Source organism: Penicillium brevicompactum, assembly GCF_028827555.1.
Source record: "Penicillium brevicompactum strain IBT 35665 chromosome Unknown utg000009l_segment0_segment0, whole genome shotgun sequence".
In the NCBI taxonomy this organism is placed as follows: domain Eukaryota; kingdom Fungi; phylum Ascomycota; class Eurotiomycetes; order Eurotiales; family Aspergillaceae; genus Penicillium; species Penicillium brevicompactum.
Window position 1 is genome coordinate 592,052 of NW_026623212.1, and position 24,325 is coordinate 616,376.

The 24,325-nt window shown below is 53.0% G+C and overlaps 7 protein-coding genes across 7 annotated transcripts; 2 read left to right on the top strand and 5 right to left on the bottom strand.

The window, feature by feature from the left end:
* Positions 1 to 736: 736 nt before the first annotated feature.
* Positions 737 to 3,387, bottom strand: N7506_011669 (beta-glucosidase; the record flags this gene model as incomplete). Its single annotated transcript, XM_056960960.1, has 3 exons — positions 737 to 2,582; positions 2,653 to 3,259; positions 3,318 to 3,387. The coding sequence occupies 3 exons, from the start codon at positions 3,385 to 3,387 to the stop codon at positions 737 to 739; spliced, it is 2,523 nt and encodes an 840-aa protein (XP_056805494.1).
* A 730-nt stretch (positions 3,388 to 4,117) lies between these two features.
* N7506_011670 (putative THO complex component (Rlr1)) lies at positions 4,118 to 11,177 on the bottom strand (the record flags this gene model as incomplete). The annotated part of the gene is made up of 2 exons (XM_056960961.1): positions 4,118 to 6,305; positions 6,361 to 11,177. The coding sequence occupies 2 exons, from the start codon at positions 11,175 to 11,177 to the stop codon at positions 4,118 to 4,120; spliced, it is 7,005 nt and encodes a 2,334-aa protein (XP_056805495.1).
* Positions 11,178 to 12,915: 1,738 nt separating this feature from the next.
* N7506_011671 (GFA family protein) lies at positions 12,916 to 13,314 on the top strand (the record flags this gene model as incomplete). The annotated part of the gene is made up of 1 exon (XM_056960962.1): positions 12,916 to 13,314. One exon carries the CDS (start codon positions 12,916 to 12,918, stop codon positions 13,312 to 13,314), a length of 399 nt encoding a protein of 132 aa, XP_056805496.1.
* Positions 13,315 to 13,585: 271 nt separating this feature from the next.
* On the bottom strand, positions 13,586 to 15,459 carry N7506_011672 (retromer subunit VPS17; the record flags this gene model as incomplete). The annotated part of the gene is made up of 3 exons (XM_056960963.1): positions 13,586 to 14,445; positions 14,511 to 14,964; positions 15,034 to 15,459. 3 exons carry the CDS (start codon positions 15,457 to 15,459, stop codon positions 13,586 to 13,588), a joined length of 1,740 nt encoding a protein of 579 aa, XP_056805497.1.
* A 529-nt stretch (positions 15,460 to 15,988) lies between these two features.
* On the top strand, positions 15,989 to 18,670 carry N7506_011673 (mitochondrial elongation factor MEF2; the record flags this gene model as incomplete). Its single annotated transcript, XM_056960964.1, has 1 exon — positions 15,989 to 18,670. One exon carries the CDS (start codon positions 15,989 to 15,991, stop codon positions 18,668 to 18,670), a length of 2,682 nt encoding a protein of 893 aa, XP_056805498.1.
* Positions 18,671 to 19,076: 406 nt separating this feature from the next.
* Positions 19,077 to 20,607, bottom strand: N7506_011674 (GTPase-activating protein GCS1; the record flags this gene model as incomplete). Its single annotated transcript, XM_056960965.1, has 4 exons — positions 19,077 to 19,472; positions 19,535 to 20,308; positions 20,434 to 20,502; positions 20,566 to 20,607. The coding sequence occupies 4 exons, from the start codon at positions 20,605 to 20,607 to the stop codon at positions 19,077 to 19,079; spliced, it is 1,281 nt and encodes a 426-aa protein (XP_056805499.1).
* Positions 20,608 to 21,278: 671 nt separating this feature from the next.
* N7506_011675 (Nucleotide-binding alpha-beta plait) lies at positions 21,279 to 22,570 on the bottom strand (the record flags this gene model as incomplete). The annotated part of the gene is made up of 3 exons (XM_056960966.1): positions 21,279 to 21,608; positions 21,681 to 22,260; positions 22,371 to 22,570. 3 exons carry the CDS (start codon positions 22,568 to 22,570, stop codon positions 21,279 to 21,281), a joined length of 1,110 nt encoding a protein of 369 aa, XP_056805500.1.
* Positions 22,571 to 24,325: the final 1,755 nt, after the last annotated feature.

Below are 24,325 nucleotides of genomic sequence, written 5' to 3' on the forward strand. Positions count from 1 at the left end.
TCACACCGACGCCGTAAACAAGAGTGACATCACATCACCGCTTGTACATACAGAAGTCTACGTGTATATCATTTATAGTACGGAGTATGTGAATCATCCGATCTATGAAAGTGGATCTGTCATGGCTTTGCCCCAGTTGTTTATTTAATGGGGACTAGGCGAGTCTGAGTCTGCCTTTCGAGTCTACTTTAGGGTTAGCTCTGCCCTAAGCATTGCTTTGTGCATCCCTTTCCTCCGTACCCCGTATACCGCGGGAAAACAAGGGGCCCCGTACTCCGTATATACTTCGCCATTTTTAGAAGCCGTGTAGCTCAGGCCTCCTAGGGGTGTGTCTTGTAGTTGGTGCCCGGCTGATTTCAGGGGCTGGTCGACTCATGGGATACTCCGTGCTCTGCAGAAAGTACAGAGTACGCTAAACATTATTCCAGATCAGTGGTGATTTACAACCAGCGTGTTAGGTATTCTCGGTCCATGTTTACCCTAGAAGCCATACGGAGTACTAGGGAATTGGTGATCGTCGTGGGGAATTTTCTTTCTAGTTCATACGTGATCCATATGAACCTGGAACTTTATTTTGATGCTTAGATCAGATAGATGGTATCAAATTGGTATCGATCATATTTTGAGCAGTCTTCAGCCTTAAAACATCATAAAAACAGAGAAACCCTGTAAATCTTCGTCCATACCCATATCGAACCTTGGAACATCATGGGACAGTCTCATATACGAATCGCAGCTACAGACCGAGCCAGAATCTTGTCTTCCCAACCTCGAATTCACCAAGCAGCTCCTCTGCACCAGTACCAGTGACAAGAACCTGATACTTCCCCTTCTCAGAGATCCACTGCTCACGCTCCTCATCCCACCAACTCGTCGCCAACTTCTTCTCCACAACCAACTGCACAGTCTTAGTCTCACCAGGCTGCAAGAAAACCTTCTGGAACGCCTTCAGCTCGCGTACAGGGCGTCCAACATCCGTCTTGGGAGGCACAATCCACAGCTGGACAACTTCCGCACCAGCCACAGAGCCAGTGTTGGATACAGTGACGGAAGCAGTGACCGGCTCACCGGACTCGGCGTATTTAGACTGCTCGGGAACAGTCTCGATGCGCAGATCAGAGCGCGAGAAGGTTGTGTATGACAATCCGTGACCGAAACTGAAGCCAGGCGTCACATCGCTCTTCTCGAAGTACCGGTAACCGACGTAGATGTCTTCACCGTAGAGAACGCGGCCGCGCTCGGAACGGAAGTTCAGGTATGAGGGGTTATCTTGCAGGCGACGAGGGAAGGTGATGGGCAGTTTGGCGGAGGGGTTGACGTCGCCGTAGAGGACATCGGCTATGCCATTTCCACATTCGTTACCGCCAAACCATGCCTGTACCAGAGCCTTGGCTTTGGATTCCCATGGCATAGTGACTGGGGTACCGGACTGAAGAACGACGACTGCGTTAGGGTTGACCTCCAGCACACGGCTGATAAGCTCATCGCTGCCTGGGGGCAGGTCCATGTGCTCGCGGTCATGGCCTTCAGTCTCCCATTCGAGAGTCAGTCCGGCAAAGATGACGACTTGCTCTGCGGATTTGGCCTGCTCGACTGCCTTGGCGATCAGCTCTTCTTGGCTGTCTTGCTTGCTGGCGCCGAAGCGGAAGCCGCCTGGACCGAAGGCAACGATTCCACGGGTATCCAGGTCTGAGGTTGGTGCGCTACCGAATTGGAAGACGACTTTGTATGTCTGACCGGCGTTGAGCTCTTTAGTACCGCGCTCTTCGATTGTGGCGGTGCCGAAGAAGGCGGAGCCCTGCTTTTGGTTTTTGGTGTTGTCGACGACTACATCGTCATCAATGAAGAGGCGTCCTGTTCCAACGACTGTGACACCAAAGTCGTAAACACCACTCTCCTCGGGGGTGAATGATCCTTCCATGTCGACGTAGTATGTCATGGATTTGATCTTGGGGTTAACGTAGTCCATCAAGAAGCCAGATGATTCAAGCAAATGCAACTCGTCCACGACCTCACGGTCTGCACCAGACTCGGGATGTCCATTATAGACCTTGAAAGTGAATCCAGGCTTGCCATCAGCAGTCTTCAGTAGCGGACCCAAAAGTGGTAGCTCCTTGTGCGAATAAACACCCTGGCTGAACTTGACATCTCCTTTGCTCTTGGCAGATACACCTTGCAAGGGAGACACTGTGTAGTAAGGAGCCAATGACGCCGAACCACCACCACAGTAAGCCGAGAGTTTAGCATTGGGTCCAATAACCAACAATGATCCGTCCTTCTTGAGAGGAAGAATATCACCTTCATTCTTCATCAGAACAACAGATTCAGCAGCAGCGCGACGCATCAGAGCTTGATCCTCTGGTCTGTTGAGTGCCTTCTCAGGTGCGTCCTCTGGGATACCAAGAGGTTCAACCCAGTTGACGAGGTTAAGGACGTTGCGTACTCGCTCGTCGAGTTGGTACTGTGCAACCTTGTTCGACGAGACAGCATGTGCAAGAGCCTCTCCTCTCCAACGGGTCTTGCCCGGCATTTCAATATCAAGGCCGGCGATGATAGCATCGGAGGTACTGTAAGTTCCAAACCTACCCAGAACACCACCCAGTTAACACCATACGATACCTCTCACTATTGAATTGAAACGGAAAAACTCACCAGTCACTCATAATAACACCTTCCCAACCCCACTCCTTGCGCAAGATATCATCAATTATAGCCTTGTTCTCACTGACATGAGTCCCATTAATCTTATTATAAGCTGTCATGACACACTGCGTACGACAAATTCGCATAGCCAACTGGAACGGCATCAAGTAGATCTCACGCAACGCTCTGTTCGTGAGAATGCTACTAACAGCCATCCGCTCGTGCTCCTGGTCATTGCAAACGAAGTGCTTCAGAGTTGCAGCAACGCCCTTGTCTTGCATGGCCTTGCAGAAATGTCCGGCCAGCGTACCAGACAGCACGCCGTCTTCAGAAAAGGATTCAAAGCCACGTCCGCCCAGCGGCGACCGCTGAACGTTAATCGTTGGGCCGAGGACGACATGTGTACCTTTTGCGATCGCCTCTTCACCCATCAAGCTACCAACTTGGGAAAGGAGTTCTGCATCCCATGTGGCACCTAGTGCTGTTGCGCAGGGGAAACAGGCTGCTGGGATGCCGTTGAAGAAGCGTGTGCCACGGACGCCATTTGGACCATCGGACATGCGCAGTGCAGGGATGTTCAGACGTGGGATGGAGGCTGTGTGCCAGAAATCCTTACCTAAATGAAGTATCAGCATTGAACAAACATTGTTCCCATAAGAATATGGGTAATATACCGGCTGTGAGAGCGACTTTCTCGCCGAGCGTGAGCTCCTCAATTGCCTTTTCAACATCGATTCGAGGCATGATGTAATCTGGGCTCGCTGCCAGGAATATGTGCTCAGAGCTTGTTCAAAATAAAAGAGACTCGTGAATATTGTGGGTAGCAAAGTCCGAAATCAAACTATGCCTCGGAGGAGCGGTATGACGATTCGAGATGAGTTGACAAAGGGTCCACTTTATACTCGAGGGTTCGAAGCAAATTCGTTACGAAGCCAACTGGGAGGGGAACCTCTGACGCGGGACCGCCAGTGACGAGATACAAGAGATCGAATCAGAGACAACGCAATGGTGCAGCAGGTCCACCGATCTCTCAATCAGCCACGGAGGGAAATGCAAGGCCGAGGTTTAGCCGACACGCTGGGAGGCGGGGCAAAACACGCGGAAATCGGCCCGCGGAGCCTGTGCTTACTTGGACAGGCTGGAAGGACTGGAAGGATTAGAACGTACTATGGAAAGTTCAGATTGGATGATACGACTAGTGATACCGACGGAGTGGATTTTGATTAATGAGACTGCCAATTGTGTTCATTTAGAAAAAAAAGTACAGAAGTAATTGGTCCCCAAACACCGGGCAGAATGCAAGCAAGATAGATATGAAAGAATTGGGGTAAAGTGAAGAGAGAATGAGGAAACATAGAGAAACAAATTGAACCAGGTATCCCATCTCTCCTTTTGGTGTAAATGAAGTCATTAGGTGAAAAAAGAAGTGCAGTTTACGCTCCTCGGCGAGGGCGCTTGCTGTCATTGCCCATTCTCATGCCGCGGCCACCGTCATTGTTGTCATCGGGGCCCTGTCGAGTGCGCTTGCGGTGTCCAGAGCCACCCCCACCTTCACGGGGGTATCCCGGTCTCGTCGGTCACCGCGACGCTCGCGCTCGCGATCTCGGTTGTCGGATCGAGGTCCCCGATCACCACCTGCGTTGAAACGGCGATCATTGCCTGCAGGCATTGGGGGAGGGGGAGGAGGTGGTGGTGGTGGAGGGGGCGCTCCCTGGGATGAGGAGGGGCGCATATGGCCTTCGCCCTCGGGGGCATTGACACCGGAAGGTGGCCCAGACATTTCAGGGGGTCCGTCAGGGCGATCACGTCGATCTCGGCGTCGTAGTTCCTCGCGGGAACTTTGAACACGACGCAGGCTCTCGCGGGGTTCACCGGTGCGGTCCTTGTCGTCGCGGTTGGCACCGCCTACATCGCTTCGGCGGTTGCGTTCACGGTCACCTCGGCGACCATCACGTCGATTACGGCCGTTGCCACCCTCGCGGCGGTCAGGCTCATTCTCGCGTGTAGGGTCTTGTTCACGGTTGCGGTCACCAGTTCGTCCAGAACGGACGGCGTCAGGAACAACGTTGTCCATCAAATCAGGAGCCCGGCCACCGCTGGGTCGGCTGCGAGGTTGATCTTCTTGAGGTCCTGCAGGGCCCATGGGCGGACGGGTTGGAGTCTGAGCTGGCGGTGGTTCCATGGTGTTCGATTGGCGATTGGCCCCTCTTCCACGGACGGATGGGGAATTCCCACTGCGCTCGCTGCCACCGTTGGATTGCTGTAGCATGTTGTTGAGACCGGCAAACCGTTTATCACCGCGGCCACGCTCTCCGCTAAATCCTGCTCCGGAAGGTCCTGAGGGAGGAGAAGCACCCGGGGTCATAGGTGGCCCTGAAGAGCCAACGGGGCCTCGAGGCGGTTGCTGTGGGCCTGAGCCTCCGCGAGGTCCAGAGGGAACATTGGAGGGTACCTCATCCACAAGGTTTCTGAGTCGATCCGGATGAATCCCAGGGGCAGGTGCTGAGCCCGAGGGCTGCGGCGGAGCAGCAGCTTGCTCAGGCGCTGGGCGTGCATCACGTGCATCGCGTGCGTTTTGTCGGCCAGGGCCCGTAGGCGCCTGTCGGTCGGGAAGAGGAGTGGTGGCATTAGCCGAGCTAGTGACAGGCGGACCTTGTCCAGAGGTGTTGCGTCCATTGCGTCTTCTAGGCCCAGCAGGGATCTCAGAGGGAGGTTCTGGCTGGCGGAGACGACCGTGATTCATATCAGGACCAGCTGGGGGATCTCTGGGGTCACTTTGGCGATCGCTGCGAGGTCCTCGGGGAAGGTTATCAATCCGGGCAGAACCAGTGATAACGGGAGGTCGACGATCATCGGGAGGAGGGAATCGTTCAGGACGATTTGGTAAGTCTGCAGGTCGGGATGGCGACAAAGGGCGTTGAGGGTGCGATCTACGATCATCTTTCTCCGGCCTGGGGATATCTCCACGTCGAGGAAGATCAACAGGTCTGTCCACGGGATCAGGCATCAGCTCCCCTCGTGCGGGACCATCACGTCCCTGGAAGGAGTCATTGGGCCCAGGGCCAGGTCCACGCATGCGCCCCGAGCGATCCATAGGCCAGCCATTCTCTCGGCCTCCGCGAGCATCACGAGGGGGACCACGCATGAGATCATCAGCTGGAGGTCGCATGGGGAAGTCGCGATCACGTTCGCCAAGACGTTCATTGAGTCGACCACGGACATCGTTTGCCGGGCTCTCGAACGAGCGGCCATGGTCAGGGCCGCCTCCATGCCGACCACGAGGACCGAAGTCGGATTGCCTCTCCCGTCGATCATCCAACCCTTCAGGCCGTTGAGGCAGTCTTCCGCCATCGCTGAGGCGTGGCGGAGGACGAACAGGCGGGTGGACTTGCTGACGGATGTCAGGACGTTTGGGAATATCGGCCTGACGCCCTGAAGTAGGTGCCCGAGAGTTGGGCCGAGATCTTGAGCGATCTCCAGATGCGGTCTCTTGGCTCACTTCAGTAGTGAGTGGTGTTGCGGATTTAGTCTGAGAGCTGGCCTCAGCAGGCTTGGTCTCATTGCCCTTTCCTGAACTGACATCGCCCATCTTTGCGTCCTCAATCTCACCATCCTCAACTTCAGTCTTGCCAGATTGATTCTGCTTCGGAGCACCTCGTGGTCTGAAGGTCGCAGGTTAGTCAACGCCAAGAGCGTGCTTTTTGAATTATCACTTACTTTGAGGGACCAGAGGGGTTGAACTCTGGAGCTGAAGCGTTCAAGGCCGCAGGCGTAGCAGATCCCGGGGTTGCGGATTTCGCTGCCTTGTCCGCGGACTGGGGTTGTTGGGCCACTAGATTGAATGCCTGGGGTAGCATCCATTTCTTCTCCCGTCTGTTGAGGTCACCGATCAACGAGGCAGCGGGAATCTTGACATCGTCTCTCTCGTCGTTCTTGCTCAGAGAGTCAACACAGTTGAGGATGTCTCGGCCAATCCAGTTGACAGCAGGGAAGTGTTGGACTACCGCCTTCAGAACACTAATCGCATTGCGAATGTGCATGTATTCACCACCTCCAAGACAGCTCTTGAGAGCATTAGAAAATAGCCGGTGCCATTTGTACAACAGGCGACGGAAATCCTCGAACTCAAGGAACATCACTGGCACACCTTCGGGATCGACGTTTTTCGCGAATCCAGGAAGATCTCGCTTGGCCCCGAACGCCTCCTTCTCGTACACGGCCTTGTCGGCATGCCATCTACCAAGATCACGCAAAACTTCGTTCAAGAACCGGCCAAGGTTGTCTGCTTCTTTCGATGTGCAAAGGAAAATGAGAGCGGTGAGTCTGTGCTCACGGAACAGTTGATCAAGTAGACCAACTGTGCGGAAATTGGGTGTCCCTGAGCTGTGGAGGAACTTCAACATTTTGAAACAGAAGAAGGCGTCGAGGGGGGATAGAAGAAGTCGAGGAATGAAACATTGCTCGAGAAGCGCAACGTTGAGAGAGTCGTGTTTGAGACGCATGCCGGCAAACCACCTTTCCTTCTCTTTCTGGAGCCGAGATCGTGTTTGTCCATACGCCATCAAATGGCTCTTGTTTTCGTCCAAAATGCGGTCCTGCAGCTGGGTGATCTGCTTCTTCTGGAACTCCTTTTTCGAACTTCCTGCCATGCTGAGATCGGAACGATCATTGTTGATAGTCACCACTCGTCGCTTGAGCCTATCAATCTCATCCTCGTAGGACTTTTGGGGGATATGAACGTCGTAAAGAGAAAGCTGCCAGAAGGTTGCGTAGAAGTGTGCTCCGATGGTTTCCCAAGTCTCTGCAGGCAAAGAAGACTTGATGTTGTCGATTAGATCTTGCATGACGGGGTTTGCTGCCAGTGGCTCGGCGTTGACAGCAGGAACTTGAAGGGATCCAGATTCATCTGAATCAGACTTGTCAACTTCCATGGCATTGTCTGCCGGTGCACCATCCGATTTCGAGGGTGTGTTCCCATCTTCAGCGGTGTCCATGCTGTCACCGTTCGGCTTGGAGGCAACATTCTCCCCAACATTCGAAGGTCCCTTCTCTTGTTTTGGTTCCTCTGCCTGGGTGATCTTTTGGGCAATGCTGGGCCGCCTGATCCAGAAAGCAATTTCGGGCTGAATTCCAAAGTCCTTGACCAGTGACGCGAAGTCTGGAACAAAAGAATCAAAATCATCCACCGAAAGATTGCTGCGAAGCAAATCAAGGTACTGAGTGAGAATGCGATGAATTTCATCAAAGATGTTGCCGAGCAGCTTGAGCTCTGAAGATGACTCGTTGTAGACACAGGTCAAACGTTCCTGGGCGATTGCGACCAATAGCTGGCCAGCAAGTCTGGTGCGGGTCAACGATTTGAGCAATCGGGTGGAGGTAATAGTGGATTCGTGACGCTTGTCGAGCAATTGTAGAATGGTCTGAGATTGGAGCACATCACCACCGGCCATGGCCTGGATCTGGGCATCGTTGAAGTCGTTGTCTGAGATGATACCTGCCATTGAGCTGATTAACTGCTCAAGGACAATGAGATCGGTCGAGTTGTTGTGTCGAAGCTGCTCGACGACGTATTGCAAAACAGGCGCTGGATCCATCACAGAGTACCGCTTGTAGACTCGGCCTGCGAAGGTCGAGAGGGCATTCAACCATCGACTGGTCAGAAGGCCGCCTTCCTGAACACGACTTCGTCCCTTCTGGCCAAGCGAGTTGATGAGTGACCAGGACAGAATGTCATAGCCCAGGTAGGTAAAGTAACGAGCGCACTCAACCACAACTTCGATGAGATTCTCGTATGACTCGATTTGACCGATAGCGACGGTGATGACAATTCCGGGGTTTGCGTAGGCAATCTTGGCAAGTGCACGAGCCATGGGACGAATATTGGTCTTGCTGAGTCGCTTCAGGGTGTCCTTGGTCTCTGCCTTGGCTTGATCGAAGGCCTCTTTAATGTCTGGAAGTCGCGATGTCTGTCCTGAGTACCACTCGGCATACATGTTGTATCGGATATCACGAGGGAAGAAGCTGATAAGATCAAACACTTCATTCACAACGCCGGGGTTCGCCTTTGTCAGACTGACAGCGGGTAGCAGAAGACGCTTGCAGAGGTCGCGCCAGCGCGTTCTATTTTCCTCAGACTTATCCTGAATCAAGCTTCCCTTGCCGATGCGAACAAGTTTCGCCAAGAGGCTGGCATCTTGTCCAATCTTGTGGCCAGAAAGCAGCAAAAAGGAGGAACAAAGGGCGAATACATCATCCACAGACTGGCAGACTGGAACGTTGTCGGACCAATCATCCCAGTAGAATCGATAGTCGGTGCCATCCTCGATGTCCTCCTTGTCCAGCTGAGCCCATCTCAGAACTCGTTTCGTGGGAGGGACTGTGAGCGCAATTTGGCCCTTCGGGTGGCTGTGTTGATCGGAGGATACCGTGCACTGAGCCCCGGGGAAGTCGCCAGTGGTGAACACAGGTCGGAACTGTGCATACACCTTGGATAGGGAGTGGTGAAGGATTCGGTGGATGAACTCGGGTAGTTCGGGGTATGCTTCCATCAACCAGGGGAATTTGCTAATAACGAAGAGCGATTCGGGGATTGCGCCGATGGCGAGAAGACTCTTGAGCAAAAGAACCTTCTGGTCTGAAGGATCTGGTAATTCGTCTTCCGGCTTGGCTGATGCCTTCTCGGGTTCTTGGTCTTTCGCAGGTGTTGTCACTCGGGGTTCGTCACGCAGACGGGGAGGAGGAACTGTATCGTCTGACAGAGCACCGGCCATCATCAGAGCGTTCGTTCCGCCACCAGGACGGTTAGCCTTCACACGCTCCGCTTTCTCTTTCATTTTTTCGTCTTTCAGGACATCCATAGTGTCATCAGGGCGCCAAAGGTGGGCGTAAAGGTCACGGAGGGAGATAAAGCCAACCTTGATGAGTAGGGCGGCAAGGTAGATGAGGTTATCAGGGAGGACATCCGCCTTGGTGCGGGCAGAAGAAGAGTAGAATCTGAGCTTGAAACCAAGCAGCTGGGCCGCGACCCGGTTGCCCTTGGGTGGTAATGTGCCTGTCTCTTCGAGCCATGAGCGGGTCACATCCTCATCGAAAGATGAGCCGTGAGGTTCTGATAGACTCTCCTGCTTTTCCTTCTCTGAGACTGGCTTGCGGCCTATCTCGAAAAAGGCGCGAAGTCCGACTTCCCTCACCCGATCCCAAAACTGGCGGTCGCGCTCCTCATTGGAGTGTACAATGGCCAATCGCTCTTCGTCTGTGGTCACCCAGCCAATTGACCCAGGCAGCGCCCAGCTAGGGAGTCCGCAGTGGCCACGGCCATTTTCTGCGTGCTGATAGGTATCTTCCTTGGGCCACCAAGAGCTAGCCCGTAGAAGCTTCACAAAGAAACGGTACTGCTTGACAAGGACTGCAGCAAACACATCCAGTGTAACATCCAACACACGACCGACATCCATATCAAATGCGCCAATCATAGCTTTGACTCGCTCAAATGTGTCTTCAACCACTTCGCTTGACGGCGGTTCGTTGTTGCTGGTGGTGAAAAGTTCGGTCAGAAGTTTAGAGTAACCCTCAGACTCCTCGCGCAGCAGGTTGTAGTTAGATTGCCGATAGAGCAAGTTCGTCTGTTTGCGAATGCCCATTCGCGCAAAGGTGTCGCGAACCAATCCCAAGGACTGAAGCAGTGGTGTCTCCAGCTGAAGGCGCATCAAAGAGGCGTCAATTCCGGTCGCGAAAATGAGCGGCTTTAGGGCGGGGTTCGAAGTATCGGCGTCAGTCACGATGGAGAGTGTGTCGAGGAACAAGGAGCGAGGGTCGAGTTTAGAGGTCGAGGCAGTTCCGCTGCCAGCTTCCATGTCCACATCGTTATGCACCGCATAGTCGGCAATGATCTCTTTGACAGCATTGCCTGCTTCCGATGGCGACAGTCGACCATAGGTAGCAGATCGCAACAGCTCTTGATACACAGATGAGAGCTGAATGAAATCTTGTTGAGCGCAGGCTGCTGATCCATCTCCCACCACCTTCTGCTTTCCGGTAGATGTCCAGTTTTGAACGGCGTTATCGGTCACATATTCGTAATCATAAGGCGCGGGCGGAAGAGAGGGTTGGCGGGGAGCAGCTTCGGAGCCAGCGCGAGAAGGCGGGTTTGCATGTTGCTGAGAAGGGGTATTGGGTGCTGGAGAGGGTGAAGGTTGCAGAGCGGAACTGTCGCCATTGGGGGGTGCTTCCTTGGACTGGACAACGGGTGGAGGTGACATCGCGTTCGGCTCTTTGGGCTGGGAGGTCGAAAAATTTTGACTGTCATGAGATTCGCGTCGGGAACCAGCCCGGCCGAAGTTTGACTGTCGGCGAGATCTATCGCGCGATTCATTCTGCTCGTGGGAGGGGGATTGGTGTAGGGTGTTATTTGGGTGGTGCGCCATGTTCAAGGTTCCGGGGCGATGAGGAGAAGGACGCTGGTTGTCATTGCTTCCTGAATCACCGGAGTACGAGCGCTCAACGCGCTTCCGCTTACCACCGTGCCCAGGCGCCATGGTGCGTAACCGAATTAGACGCGAGGGGTGGTGAAGGTGGGACGGGATACTGAAAGGTAGAGACACATGCAGTCGATTCTGTTGGAATCAAGGAAAAGCACTGGTTAGAGATTCCAATGTGATGGGAGAGCGCAGGTGAAGATAGCGCAAGGCAAGCATACCAGTGGAGATGTCCCGTGCGAAAGAAGGTGTAGAAGCCAAAGGCGTGAAAGGTGAAGATCGAAGATGCTGATGGGTTGAAGCTTGGTCCGCAGGTGCCAGGGGGCCTCAGGTGTCGACCCTTTCACTCCACTCGTTCCTCTCCACTCACTTCATTCGCTCTTTCACGTCACTTGTTTTATTTCCATTCAAAACTACAGTACAATGGTTCTTGAGCTAATAGCTTTTATACACATTGCGCTATATTGAAAAATGAAACATCTCAATGGTCTGAATAATGTCCAAATACTCCACGTCAAAAACCCCAGGTGTCATAGAATCACGTATCAAATGCAACCTGCGCAATTATACGCTGGATATTCCAAGGTTTCTCCAAACAGAACGGTCGTTTCTAAAAGGACAATAGCACTCGTTATTTTAAACGACCTTGGTGCCTCCTGAGATGCTGCTTCCTCCAGGGCCAGGTATCTACACACTGCTCGTATCCTAATGTGAACATAACGCCAGATGTTCTAATACTCTCCGATAATGAAGCCCTAGCTTCGCCCCGACGGAGCTTTAGCTATCCTAGAGGTCCAGAGGTGGATCTTGCTACTGGTGCTGTGGACTGGATCACAAATGACTGCTGGAAAGAGGGCAACTTCAAGACCCACTGGCTAACACGAAGAATGCTCGTTCACTCTGCGATGCCAAAGGTTAGAAGGAAGCTATGTGAATCAGCTCGGCAATTCCCTTCAATTCGTTATTCTGATTGGTTGGCCCATTCCATGTGTCTCTGCGCCCTCCAGGCCTATCATTGACTATGAGGTCGGGTACCGGTGTCAGAAGCATGAACGGATCAATTGCAATGGTATTTCGACGCTGGTATGCCATGGGTATTTGGAAATGACTCGAGCGGTAAAGACATCAATTATCACAGTGGGTAAAGTATGTAGATTATCTTGCGTCGCGAATCTGGACCTCGGGGCACATGGTACGAAGTATACAATGTCAGCTTTCTCTTTGACTTCTTTCGCAATCAGGACGGCGGGGTATAATTTGTCGAGCTCAATTTCAATTCCGGTATATCTGCTCGTGACTTCCAAGGTTGAGTTATCTCTTCCTGGCTACGGACTAAAGAATGGATCCTCCAGTCCGGACGGGCAATGGCAACGGCAACTAGTTAAACCTCCCGCCAACGTAGCCGGTGACTTGAGTACTGGGAATGATCAGGTATGTTCATATCCAGCGCCCCAGGGCTGTGTCAGTGAAAATAAACACTCCAAGGACCAAAAATCAGTCACTGGGATCGAAGACTATAAGAACTCAAAATTCTTGATCACGAGCCCCGAAAGCGAACTTACGTGCTATGGTGCTATGCTTTGAAATCACCCATATATGCGGGGAGTTGACGCTACTCTGCATGCACACCCTCCCGGAATCCTGGTCCATCTGAGAGAATTCGCCTTACTTGTATGTATTCAGCTCAGACACACTGTTGTTGATGCTTCAAAAACCGACGGAGTTCCTCGTATGATGTTAAGGTGGATATGAGTTAACACTACAGCAGCACTCGTCATCATTGAACCCAACAACCACAATGACCTCCGGATCTTGCGCCTGTAGCTACATCAGTTACACGACTTCCAACCCACCTACACGTCTCGTCAATTGCCATTGTGGCACCTGTCGCAAGCAATCTGGTGGACCATATCAGACCTGGGCACATTTCGCGAGTGACGATATCCAATGGCAAGTGAAGCCCACGGAGCGCCGGGCGACGAATACTGCTACGCGTAGCTTCTGTCCGCGATGTGGCTCCAGTGTCAGTATGACTCTCGATCGGTGGGCAGGGCTTACGGGCCTGGCTGCTGGAACGCTCAATGAGGGTCCCGCGCAAATCCCCAAGCCAAGTCTTCACATTTTCCTTGCTGAGAAGGCTAGTTGGTTTGAGGTGCCAGATGATGGGGCACAAAAGTTCGATTTGTGGAGTCAATGATCACTCAAGTGAGGCTTTGTGTGGCTTGGGCTGCAGGTAAATAGATTGGATGTCGGAAACACGCTGCTAGTGACTGGTATCTATAGCTACAGCGGGAGTGATAATAATGGAGTATTCAGAGTGACCTTAGAGCAGTAGGTAACCCATGGTGTTTATAGGCTTAGGTAACATGATGGAAAAACACAAACACAAAAAACAAAGAGAAAGAAAGGGGAATCACAAATCCGTGCCCGGGCTACATGTACATACTCATTGCATACTGAGAGCCCGGTTAAAACGTGCTGGTGGCCAGCCGGCTAGCTGCGTTTCGGGCATCAAGGCGGTCATCATCCTCTTCCGCGATGGATCCAACCTGGCTAGGGGCTCGGTTGCGCCCTTTGCCGGAACCACTGGTTTCGTCATCATCCTCAAGCGAGGGTGCAGTGAAGCTACCACTCATGCTGCGCCCGATATTGTCGGTGCGGCGGGGAACGCCACTCCACGAGTCACCCTTGGGTCCCTGGCTAGACGCCACATTGGCCCGGCGAGCCGTGGGGTGAGATTCGCGACCCAATCGGCTCAGACCACCGGAGGCATCAATGGCACGAATGTCGGGGCGAACACTCTCGAGAGTTGCCAGGGTGCGGCGCTCCGCTTCGATCTGGCGCAGAGTGTACTCCCGCAGACTGGACAAAAGGTCTTGAGTGGTTCGGTCAAACCAGCGGCGCTTCTCTTGGAGGAGGTTTGAGGTGACACGCTGAGTACGCTTGGTCAAGTGATCCTCGTGACTCTGGGCCTCCTCGAGGGCATTGATGGCTTCATCTACCTTGTCAGGGCGCACCGATGAGCTGACCTTCAAGCGGTCAGCAGCAGCGCGTTTGCTTCGGGCGTTTTGCTGGGCCTGTAGTAAATCCCGAAGCAGAATGTGCCGGTTGGTCAAGGTCTCTTTCACGATGAAAGCGTCTGATGAGTGGTAGCTTAGTGGCTCTCCAAGGGTGGTGGCTTCTGCTGTGGCTTGAACGGCGTGGTAATCACCGACGGTCTGAACGACCTTACCGAGCTTGCGGTAGGCGGCGCCCAGGCCAGGGTGGGTTTCCTGGACGTGCATCTGACCCAGCTTCACACCAAAGTCAGATTCTGCTAATCCAAGGCCTGAAAGAAGTTAGTTTGAATTGGTCTGAATGTAGAATAGAGCAGAATCTCCTCAATTAACATACCACGGCGGGCCTTGACCACTCGATCAACCTTGTGGCTTGAGTCCATTGTTCCCAGGTAGAGCATCTTCGCAGTTGGACGAGCAGCCTGCAGCTCAGGGGTGTCATCGGGTGGTGGTGCGAATTGCTTTAGCATCTTGCGTCGCACTCCAGTTGCAGGCTGTTTCATCCGAAGCACTGGGCTATACCCAAAGTCACTCTCCACGAAGAGCACGACCTCGTCATCTTGAATCAGCACGTCATTGTTGAGAACAACATTAAGCCACCTCTGCATTGCCGATTTGATCCGAATTTCGTCTTCCTCTGTACCGGCACCTGCGGGTGTGACTGGCGACGGTACAGCGGGAACGAGGCATTCGGGATTGGCGGACACCAAGTGGTCTGCTAGCTTGACAAACTCGGAATGAGTACGGCGCACATCACGGTATTGTGTAGTGCGGAACTTGGGGATGTTGGTCTGTAGTCAAACAAAGACACAAATTAGCCATTGATCAAGGTATGAGATTGCTTAACAGGGTAGACCTACGTGAACTTCGAAGCGCAGGATGGGGTCTTTCTTGCCCGTCCGCTCCAAACCCGTGATTTTGCCTTGGATCTTATAAGTCGGCCCGGCAGGCCGCGGGGGTTGTCTTTGTTCGGTCTGATGGTGTGCGGGAGCGGGCGACTGCTGTTGGGGGTTCAAGGATTGCTGAGCAGCGAACGGGGAATGTTCCTGGGGGTAGTCCGGATCTCCCAATTGTGCGCTCTGGAGCTGCGCGGAAAGATCTGGGGACTGCGGTTCCCCATTGAGGCCCCGGCCAGATTGATCCGCGAACGGCTCCTGCCCTGGCAGCGGAGAAGATGGGATGTCATTGTTGGAGGTGGGGAACGTCCCTCGCTCAGCGCGCGGCGAACCCCAGGGCGAAGCCTCCGTGGGGTGGTCCGGATCGTTGGTTATCGTGGAGTAGTCCATTTCGTCCGGAATATGATGCAAGGAGCGGGTTCGCTGACAAGGGGGAGGTGCTAAGTTGTCGTAGGCGTCAGTATTCAGATGGCTGGAGATCAGACCCCCCACAGCAACGGCCAGGTAGCTTCAAGAGAGTCAAGACATACCTCGTACAGCTTTAGATTAAGATGGCAATGGAAGAATTGCCTAAATAAGCATCACACGCAAGTAATAAAAGAGAACCGAGGATTGCAAGCGGTGAGGTACACAATTCAAGTAGTCGGAGAGAGGCAAGTGTCCGGGTGTGGAGAGATGCGTGTGCCAAGGCTCGCGATCCCCAGTCCGCTTTGCGCTTCGATTTTCTTTGCTTCGAACAGCTCTTCACAATAAACAAGGGCAAAAAGCATACGTCTGATGTCGCCTTGAAATCAATTGCTCCTTCTATTCATACGGGTGCCTCTCCCTCGGAATGGTTGTAGCTTCACTGTCGCGCTTCCCTTCGGGGATGTGCCGTATGAGGTCAGCCTTATATAGGACCAATCCCAATATCAAGAGCATGATATGTTCTTCACCCAAAGGCTCTCAGTCCAACTACAAACACCTACAGCGATTTTCTACCTCGGCAGCATGTCAGAGCGAAGCGCTGGACAGAACCCGAAACATTGGTATCATCGCTCATATCGATGCCGGCAAGACCACTACTACAGAGCGCATGTTGTTCTACAGTGGCTTCACGCGGCGCATTGGTGATGTCGATGAAGGCTCCACAGTCACTGACTTCCTTCCTGCTGAGCGTGCACGCGGAATCACCATTCAATCTGCTGCCATCACATTCCACTGGCCTCCTGGAGAGGTAGATGGAAAGCCAATTCCGCCGGCAGGACAGCAGGATGGGCCAATTCGGCGCTCTTCTTACCCACACACTATCAATTTGATTGATACACCCGGTCACGCGGACTTTACCTTTGAGGTCATGCGATCTCTGCGTATCCTCGACGGTGCTGTTTGCATTCTGGATGGTGTTGCTGGAGTTGAGGCACAAACAGAAAAGGTCTGGAACCAGGCCAGTACATATAAGATTCCCAGAGTTATCTTTGTGAACAAGCTGGACCGTGATGGAGCTGCATTCGGTCGGACAGTACGAGAAGTGAGCTCTCGCTTGGGTGTTTACCCAGCCGTTTGTCAGATTCCTTGGTTCGCAGGGGGAGATGGCGGCTTCATTGGCGTGGCAGATGCAGTCCATCTCCAAGGGCTGCGATGGAAGGAAGGCGAGGACGGCCGTACTGTGAAAATGCTCGATCTTCAACAATTGGACGCGGAAGAACCGGCTTTAGCGCAAGAGTTGCGAAAGGCTCGTATCGCGTTAGTGGAGTTGCTCAGTGAGCATGACGAGGAGATTGTCGAAAAGTTCTTCGAATGCGAAGAAGATCATCTGGCTGTTTCATCGGCTGATCTCATACAGAGTCTACGTCGTTGCGTGTTAGACCAGAGCAGCCGAATTATTCCTCTGTTTGCAGGTGCCAGTTTCCGGAACATGGGTGTGCAACCTTTGTTGGACTCGATTGTGGATCTTCTTCCTAGTCCACCCGAGGCCCCAGATCCAGAGGTGAGCATTGGTGGTGTAAAGGGAGGGCTTCGAGGCCTATTGTCTGGAGACTTGATCGTTCAACAACAAAGTGAGAAGGCTGCCGTTTCACACAAAGGAAAACAGCATAAGAAGAAGTCTGCATCCTCACAAAGCTCCTCCAACGATGCTATCAGCAAGCTACAAAGTTGCGCACTAGCATTCAAAGTCGTCAACGACGCAAAGAGAGGAGTTCTGGTCTACGTTCGTGTATACTCAGGCTCATTGGATCGCAACAGTCTGCTGTACAATACCAACCTCAGTCTCTCTGAGCGTGCACCACGTCTACTGAAAATGTATGCCAATGACGCTGTGGAGGTAGACTCGATTCCAGCCGGTCACATCGGAGTTGTGGTCGGACTCAAGCAGACCAGAACTGGAGATACCCTCGTCTCCTACGCAGGCAACAAAGCTACACCCCCGGAGCCACTTACCAGTCTCCAGCTTCGGCCAATCGCTGTACCTCCGCCGGTATTCTTTACCAGCGTGGAACCACACAGCCTGAGTGAAGAAAAGCGTATGCACGAGTGCCTGGCGCTTCTCCTCCGCGAAGACCCCAGTCTTCACGTCAACGTTGATGAAGAGTCAGGCCAAACCCTCCTGAGCGGAATGGGTGAGCTGCACCTTGAAATCGCCCGCGACCGACTCATCAACGATCTCAAGGCCAAGGCGACCATGGGACGCATTGAGATCGGCTACCGTGAATCTGCCCTCGGCGTCTCAAACCCAGTTACCAAGATCTTCGACAAGGAGATCGCCGGTCGCAAAGGAAAAGCAGGCTGCACAGCAGTTGCAGAACAACTAGACGAGAACGCTGAGGCCCCGCAAATGGACCAAGACACCCTTCTCGTTGAATCCTACGACGGAAACCAGATCGTCGTTCGCGCTCCGGGCCTACAGGTCGACCGATCTTCCCGCGGCGAGGAAGAAAGCAGCCCGCTTCTCCCACCGGGCATGGATCTAGTCCAGTTCCGCACCGCTCTGCAAAACGGAGCCGTGGCAGCTCTCGCTCGCGGTCCGCAATTTACTTTCCCAATGCACAACACCCGCATCACATTGACCGTCGATCCAGCGACAGACCTGTTCGGAAACGAAACATCCACCTCGGCATTGACATCTGCAGCTCGGCAAGCGACTATGGCTGCACTACGCGATGTACAAGCCGGTGCTGGTACCACGATGATGGAACCCGTGATGAACGTGATTATCAGTGTCGACGAAGCGAGTCTCGGATCTGTTGTGCATGACATCTCATCTTCGCGAGGTGGACACATCATCTCGCTCGATGAGGAAATTCCTCTGGCTGGCACTGATGCCTCACCTACGTCTCAAGCACTTGAGGAAGAGGCGCTGTCGCCTATCGACACGAGCCGTGTATATGCTCCTCCGGATCCATTCGAGACGCAATCCGTTGGTGTTGAGATCCCTGCTTCTGTGACACGGCCGCGCACAATCACGGCCAAGGTACCTTTGAAGGAGATGGTTGGATATCTTAAGCATTTGCGCAGTTTGACGGCTGGTCGAGGCACTTTTGTCATGAGTGTCGACCGTTTCGAGAACATGTCTTCTCAGAGGCAGAAGGCGGTACTTGCGGAGTTGAGAGGTGCATTCTAATTGGACATTTCTCGTGTCTCTGGGGCTAGGACGTGAAAAAGCTGGCGGCGAGTCAAGACTGACTCGAAACATTTGTATAATATCTCATCGAAACATCTCATGCATGTACATCATTCCTATTTAATTCATCCCGGAATCTTCTTCAGGCTTGAAGCTGCTGAGTAAATTTGAGTGATATCGAGTTCGGCTTCGGGGCGTATAGACTAATCATAGAAGCTCTCCTCTCGAGCTCTCTCTCCAACCTTTTGAAAGCTATATGCGAAGTAGGTGAAAAGCGCAAAGAGACAACCTCTGTCAAAGAGGATTCTAACAAGGTATATGTGAAACATTCAAGCATAGGCAAACAGACAGATAACAGCAGCCATGAAAGCACGGCACAAGAAACAAGTCTCAAGTCACCAAGAGACTACCAGTTATCATCCCACTCATCCTTCCCCTTACCTGTAGCCGAAGGTGCATGCTTATCAGCCTCCGCTCCAGAAGCAGCAGGTGTAGAATTAGCCAACGAAGAAGCCGCAGGGCCCTTCCGCATAGCAGCCGTGCCAACAACATCAGACCGCTGAGAGCGCTGAGATCCACTACGGCGGTGATTGGGCGCTTCCTGATCACCCAGAGACGAGAAATCATCCCAGAAATCCCGGCGCTCAGGCTCAACGCGAGCGCGCTGTCCGTCTACGCGGCCATCTTCGCCTTCGACGAAGCGGTTGAATTGGTCAGCCGCGCCGCGGACTCCTGTTTGCATATTCTGGCCGAAGGTTGCGGCGTGGATGCGCGCTTGCGCTGCGAAGTCGGATTCAGCTAGCTGGATGTTTTTGTCAGTATATGGGTCACCCGATGGCAGGATACATTGAATGGAGCTCGTACCTGCTTGGCAGTCGGTTGGAGATAAGAGTCATTGACCTGCTTTGCGCTTTTGCCGACTGTTGACGCGAACCATCCAAATCCTTTAGTGATAGTTCCCATGGGGTCCTTCTGGAGGTCTTCGAACGGCTGTCCTCCACCACCGCCGCCACCACCTCCTCCCCAACCGCCAAAGCCCCCAAAGCCCCCGAAGGCAGAAGAGCGCTTGTCATTCGCAGAAGACTCAGGCATACCACCTCCGAAACCAGTGAACTTGCCGCCCTGCGAAGGAGGGAGAGCGTCGCTGCGCGTAGAGTTCTCATTTCCAAGTTTCGAGAAATAAGCCTCATTCTGCTCTTTCTTGGTCGTAGGGCCGCGAATGCTATCGCCCGAGCGGATAGAGGAAGCAGCAGGGGATTCAGTTCGTCCGGTAGACTTGTTACCACCGACGCTCAGCGGCGTGCTCGACCGCGAGGGGTTATTCTTCTTCTCTTGGCCCTGGACGTATTCGCGGCCGTCGACCTTGCACGCCAGGCGCTCCTTCCATTCCTCGCCTGTTTCGCTTTCGTATCGCTCTTTAATCGTCGAGTCTTCGAATGTGCGGCCTTCCGATACAGTCACGGTGTGTTCGTCGTAGAAGGTCTTCCATGGCTCGTTGCCACCGAGTTCCATGCGTTGGATTTCGGCGTGCTTGAAGGCATCCATTGTAATCGATCGCACGAAGGAGATGTGCACGCCTAGACCTCTGTGTGTACCAGCGCAGTTAAGGCAGATGAAGGTGCCGAACTTTGGGGAAGCCTATTCGAGAACCAGCCCATGGCGGGCGAGGGGTTAGCAGTTGTAGATGACAACCCGGTACTGTGCGATCCAGGGTAGCGCATGTAGCGATACAATGGCGTGGAGTTGGAGGGGAAAAGACGTACCCATTGAGGCGAGGGTGCGCCGCAGTCACAGCACCTGTCATTTCCGTTCGTCTTGGAGATTTGGAGGAGCTGTGCCACATGTCAATACTCGCGGTGACCCTGCAGTGAACACCGCTAGGGGCGAAATCACACCTTTGTCTTCGTCTCCGGATCAACCTCCCACATTCGAGACATCTTTCAGTGATTATACCAAGGCGGCCAGGCGGGGGTAGCGAATGCAAATGACGGAGTGCGCTAAGATCTCGCGAGAATTGACCGACTCGGCACTTTTGCAGTTTGGTCTACCCCTTTTTCGTGTCTTAATTTTAGTCCCTCGGGTAAAATGACGAGGTTCAGAGGACAAAGGCGATGCAATTGATAGAAGGACAGTAAACAATTGACGCGAGTATGTTTTGCCTCTGATCGGCAAGGGTCGCCCCGACTTAGCGTCATGTCCGAACGCTAACTACGAAGCATACTAGTTACTCCATGCTGTATACGGAGTAATGAAAGGTGGAACTACTCATGGAATATAACCTTGGTAATTGCCAGTGTGGCAGATCGTGATCGTTTAGAAAATGGGTGCTAAGATACAATACAAAAGGCAAAAAAAAAGTCGTTAAGGACTGGAGTTCACATCAGCAAAGAAGGCTCCCCAGCATGATCAACTAAGACCATGTCGTCCGATAAAAGTCATCAATCCTCCTCATTTCCCCAATATCCCATGAAAGCTAATATATCCACGGTAGTCTGTGTATTGCGCCAAACCACCGTGACTATACCTGAACAGTCCTCCGTGACCATTCCTATCCCAGACCCAATCAGCGAAGACTTTATTCGAGGTTGTGTAATAGTGGTTGGGTGATTTAAGCCTCGGTGGTGGCAGCAGCAGGGGCGGCATTCTCCTGGGCGGGAGCAGGGGTCTCCTCATCAGTAGGGGCGTTGATGTCCTCATCCTCCTTTCCGGGGCTGTCGATAGCGACCTTGACGGCGATGACGCGGCCATCAATGTCCTTGCCGTTCATCTCGGTAACAGCCTTGTTCTGGAGTTCCTCAGAGGCAAGGTTGACGAAACCGAAACCGCGAGTCTTGCGGCGCTCGTTACGGGCCTGCAGCTTCTTGATCATGAAACGGGGGATAGGACGCAAAGCAACCTTGGCGGAGACGGGCTCATAAGCGGCAAAGATTTCCTTCAGCTGTGGGGGAACAAGCAGGCCAAGTCAGTCTATGGAGGACTGGGGTTAATTTGGGGTGAAAGGGGGACTAACCTTGTCCTCGGTCAAGTCGTAGGGAAGGTTAGCAACCATGACCTTGGTCTTGGAAGCGATTCCGTCCTCGGGAGGACCACGCTGCTTCTGGGGACGGGCAGCACGAGACTTGCCAGCGTCGGAACCAGCATCCTTGTCGTTGGTAGCGTCGGCGAGAGGGGCTTCACCGGCGGCAACCTCGGGGGTTTCCTGGTCATCCTGGGCCTTTTCGATAGTCAGTAACCAGTCCAGAAAGTCCATGTGGGCAGATTCGAGTTGGGAGAGGGATTCTTGACATACAGCACGGCTGCGACCAGTACGGCCACCGCGACCGCGGGCGCGGCCACGGCCACGACCACGACCACCAGCACGCTTGCGACCTTCAGCGCCGCTGGCGGCATCGCCGTTGCTGGCGGCACCTTCCTTGGGCTCGGCGGGCTCTGGCTTGCGGGCAAGCTGCACGGAAACCTTGCGCTGGAGGATTTCCTTGCCGGAGAGGGCTTCGATGGCAGCAGAAGCTTCGGCGGCAGTGGCAAGATCCACGAACGCGTAGCCAACGGGGCGGTTAGTGCGTGGGTTCACCGGGATCGAAGTAGTCTCGCTGAGAGAGAGTCAGGAGTCAGAATGAACCGTAGAAGTGAGAGTATCCCGCAGACTGATCATAACGAGCTGGGGCAGCTTGCGAGACACTCGGCATATTTAACTACTCACATGGTGTAGGACTTGAAGAACTCCTTGAGCTCCTCCTCTGTGGTCGCGTATGCGAGGTTTCCGATGTAAAGACGGCGACCCTCATCGGCGCTGGCGGCAGCAGCGTTAGCGGCCTGAGATGAAGTCACACCGTTGGTTTCGGGCTTGTCGGAGATGGTGGTCGCAGCCACGGAGTCAGCAAGTGCGTCGACGGCAGACATCTTGATGGTTGAGATGCTTGTGGGGATGAAAAGTGTCGGGAGGGGGTTGATTGCAGCTGAAATATAACTTGACGGAGAGGAGCGAGGAGCAGGGTAGCTTCGTGCCCTAGATACCAATTGAAAGAGAAGATGGGTTTGAAGTTTTTGATTCACTGGATCTTGAAGAGAAGGGAAAGAGGATGATGGAAGAAGGAGATGGAAAGGGAAAGGAGAGGCGGTGTGGCACTAGCCCAGTCAGAGCTTCCGATCGCGATCACCTGCGGATCACCTGCGATCGGTGCTTGCTGGGGGCGTTGGGCCCCGCGACTGACCCTGCAGGGGCCCCCCGGCAGCCCCCCCAGCAGTCTCTCTGGGGGGGTCATCCCCTAGGGCCCTCAGCTTCCCAAGCTAAGCCCCGCCATTTCAATTTGTAAACAAGCTGATGTCATTCTGGAGACCTTTCAGGTTGGGTCTTAATGACTCATCAATAGCTTCAACTTCTTCTTTACTTCACATCTCAACGAGAAATTACCCTCATTGTTTCAAGTCTGAACCGTTTCAACTTTCACGTTTAGCTGCACATCATCCGGAACTGGTACCGTACATGTGCATATGTGACATGTTCCGTAAATAACATCGGTGTATCCCGTAGGCTGATCTTCCTTGAGATCCACCTCTCCATGCCTCCAGGGCTACTTTTAATACTCCGTAGTGACTCTGTACTGCTGTGGCCATAAAAAATTAGTTCATTTACACGCACAAGTGATGCTTTTTGAACACCTCGATTTTACCTGACTTGGTCTCTGTGACTTAGTTTGGACTCAGATTGAGTTCGAGTCTCACTGCTTTCTTCACATCATATGATATGTGAGCAGGTACGGAGTCTACCACGCGGTACTCCGTACAAATCTACATGGTTTGACGAAGGCAACCATTTACTGCACTCACATTGTTCACAGGTACGGAGTATTGAGTACCTCAATGGCTTTAAATTGATTAAACACCCAATCAATGCAGACAGCACCTGGGCAGCTTTAGTTGCTTTAATGCATTAGTTGTTAAAAATTATATCTAATCCACCCGTTTAAAAATGACATGTTTTCCCGAGGCCCTTCCAGACCCATTTCAGGTGGGCGCTAAAAAGCAATATATAGATATTTTACACCAATGAACACAAAAGGCATGCTTTCCCATCGCAATAGGTATGGGATACGGAGTACGGAGTATTGAGTACTCCATCTAAGTCAATTCCTTAATACAAAATCACTGCTTGTACCAGTCCAAGTACTAGTCTGAATTTTCAAAGTGATCATGTATAACTATAACCTTGGCAAGACACGCACAGATCCCACTCTATACCTGGTACATACAACCTTGGAACCCATTAGATCTACAGTACAAGCATGATTCAACAGAGGTAAAACCCTGCTACGATCAGCGTTGATCTACAAAGCTCTTGGTGACGTCGTAGGATGGTTGCGATAGGCCGCGTAAGGTGCTTGAGATGCCATATCGACACCTGGGGATTCAGGCCGGAGCCATTCCGATCGCGATGATGTACAATTGACTTTTCGTTGCCACCCTGGACTTGTGTGTGACCCTAGGGCTGCGCAGAACAAGTGAATATACTAGACAACTTTTTTCCAAGATCTACCTACGAGTGCTCACAGGAGACTGCCAATATTGGATGAAGATCGACAGTCTAGCGCCAGACTGACGGACTTGGAGGTCCACTGCGGTCGTCACTCCAAAAAACAAGATTTCCCATGGGGACGC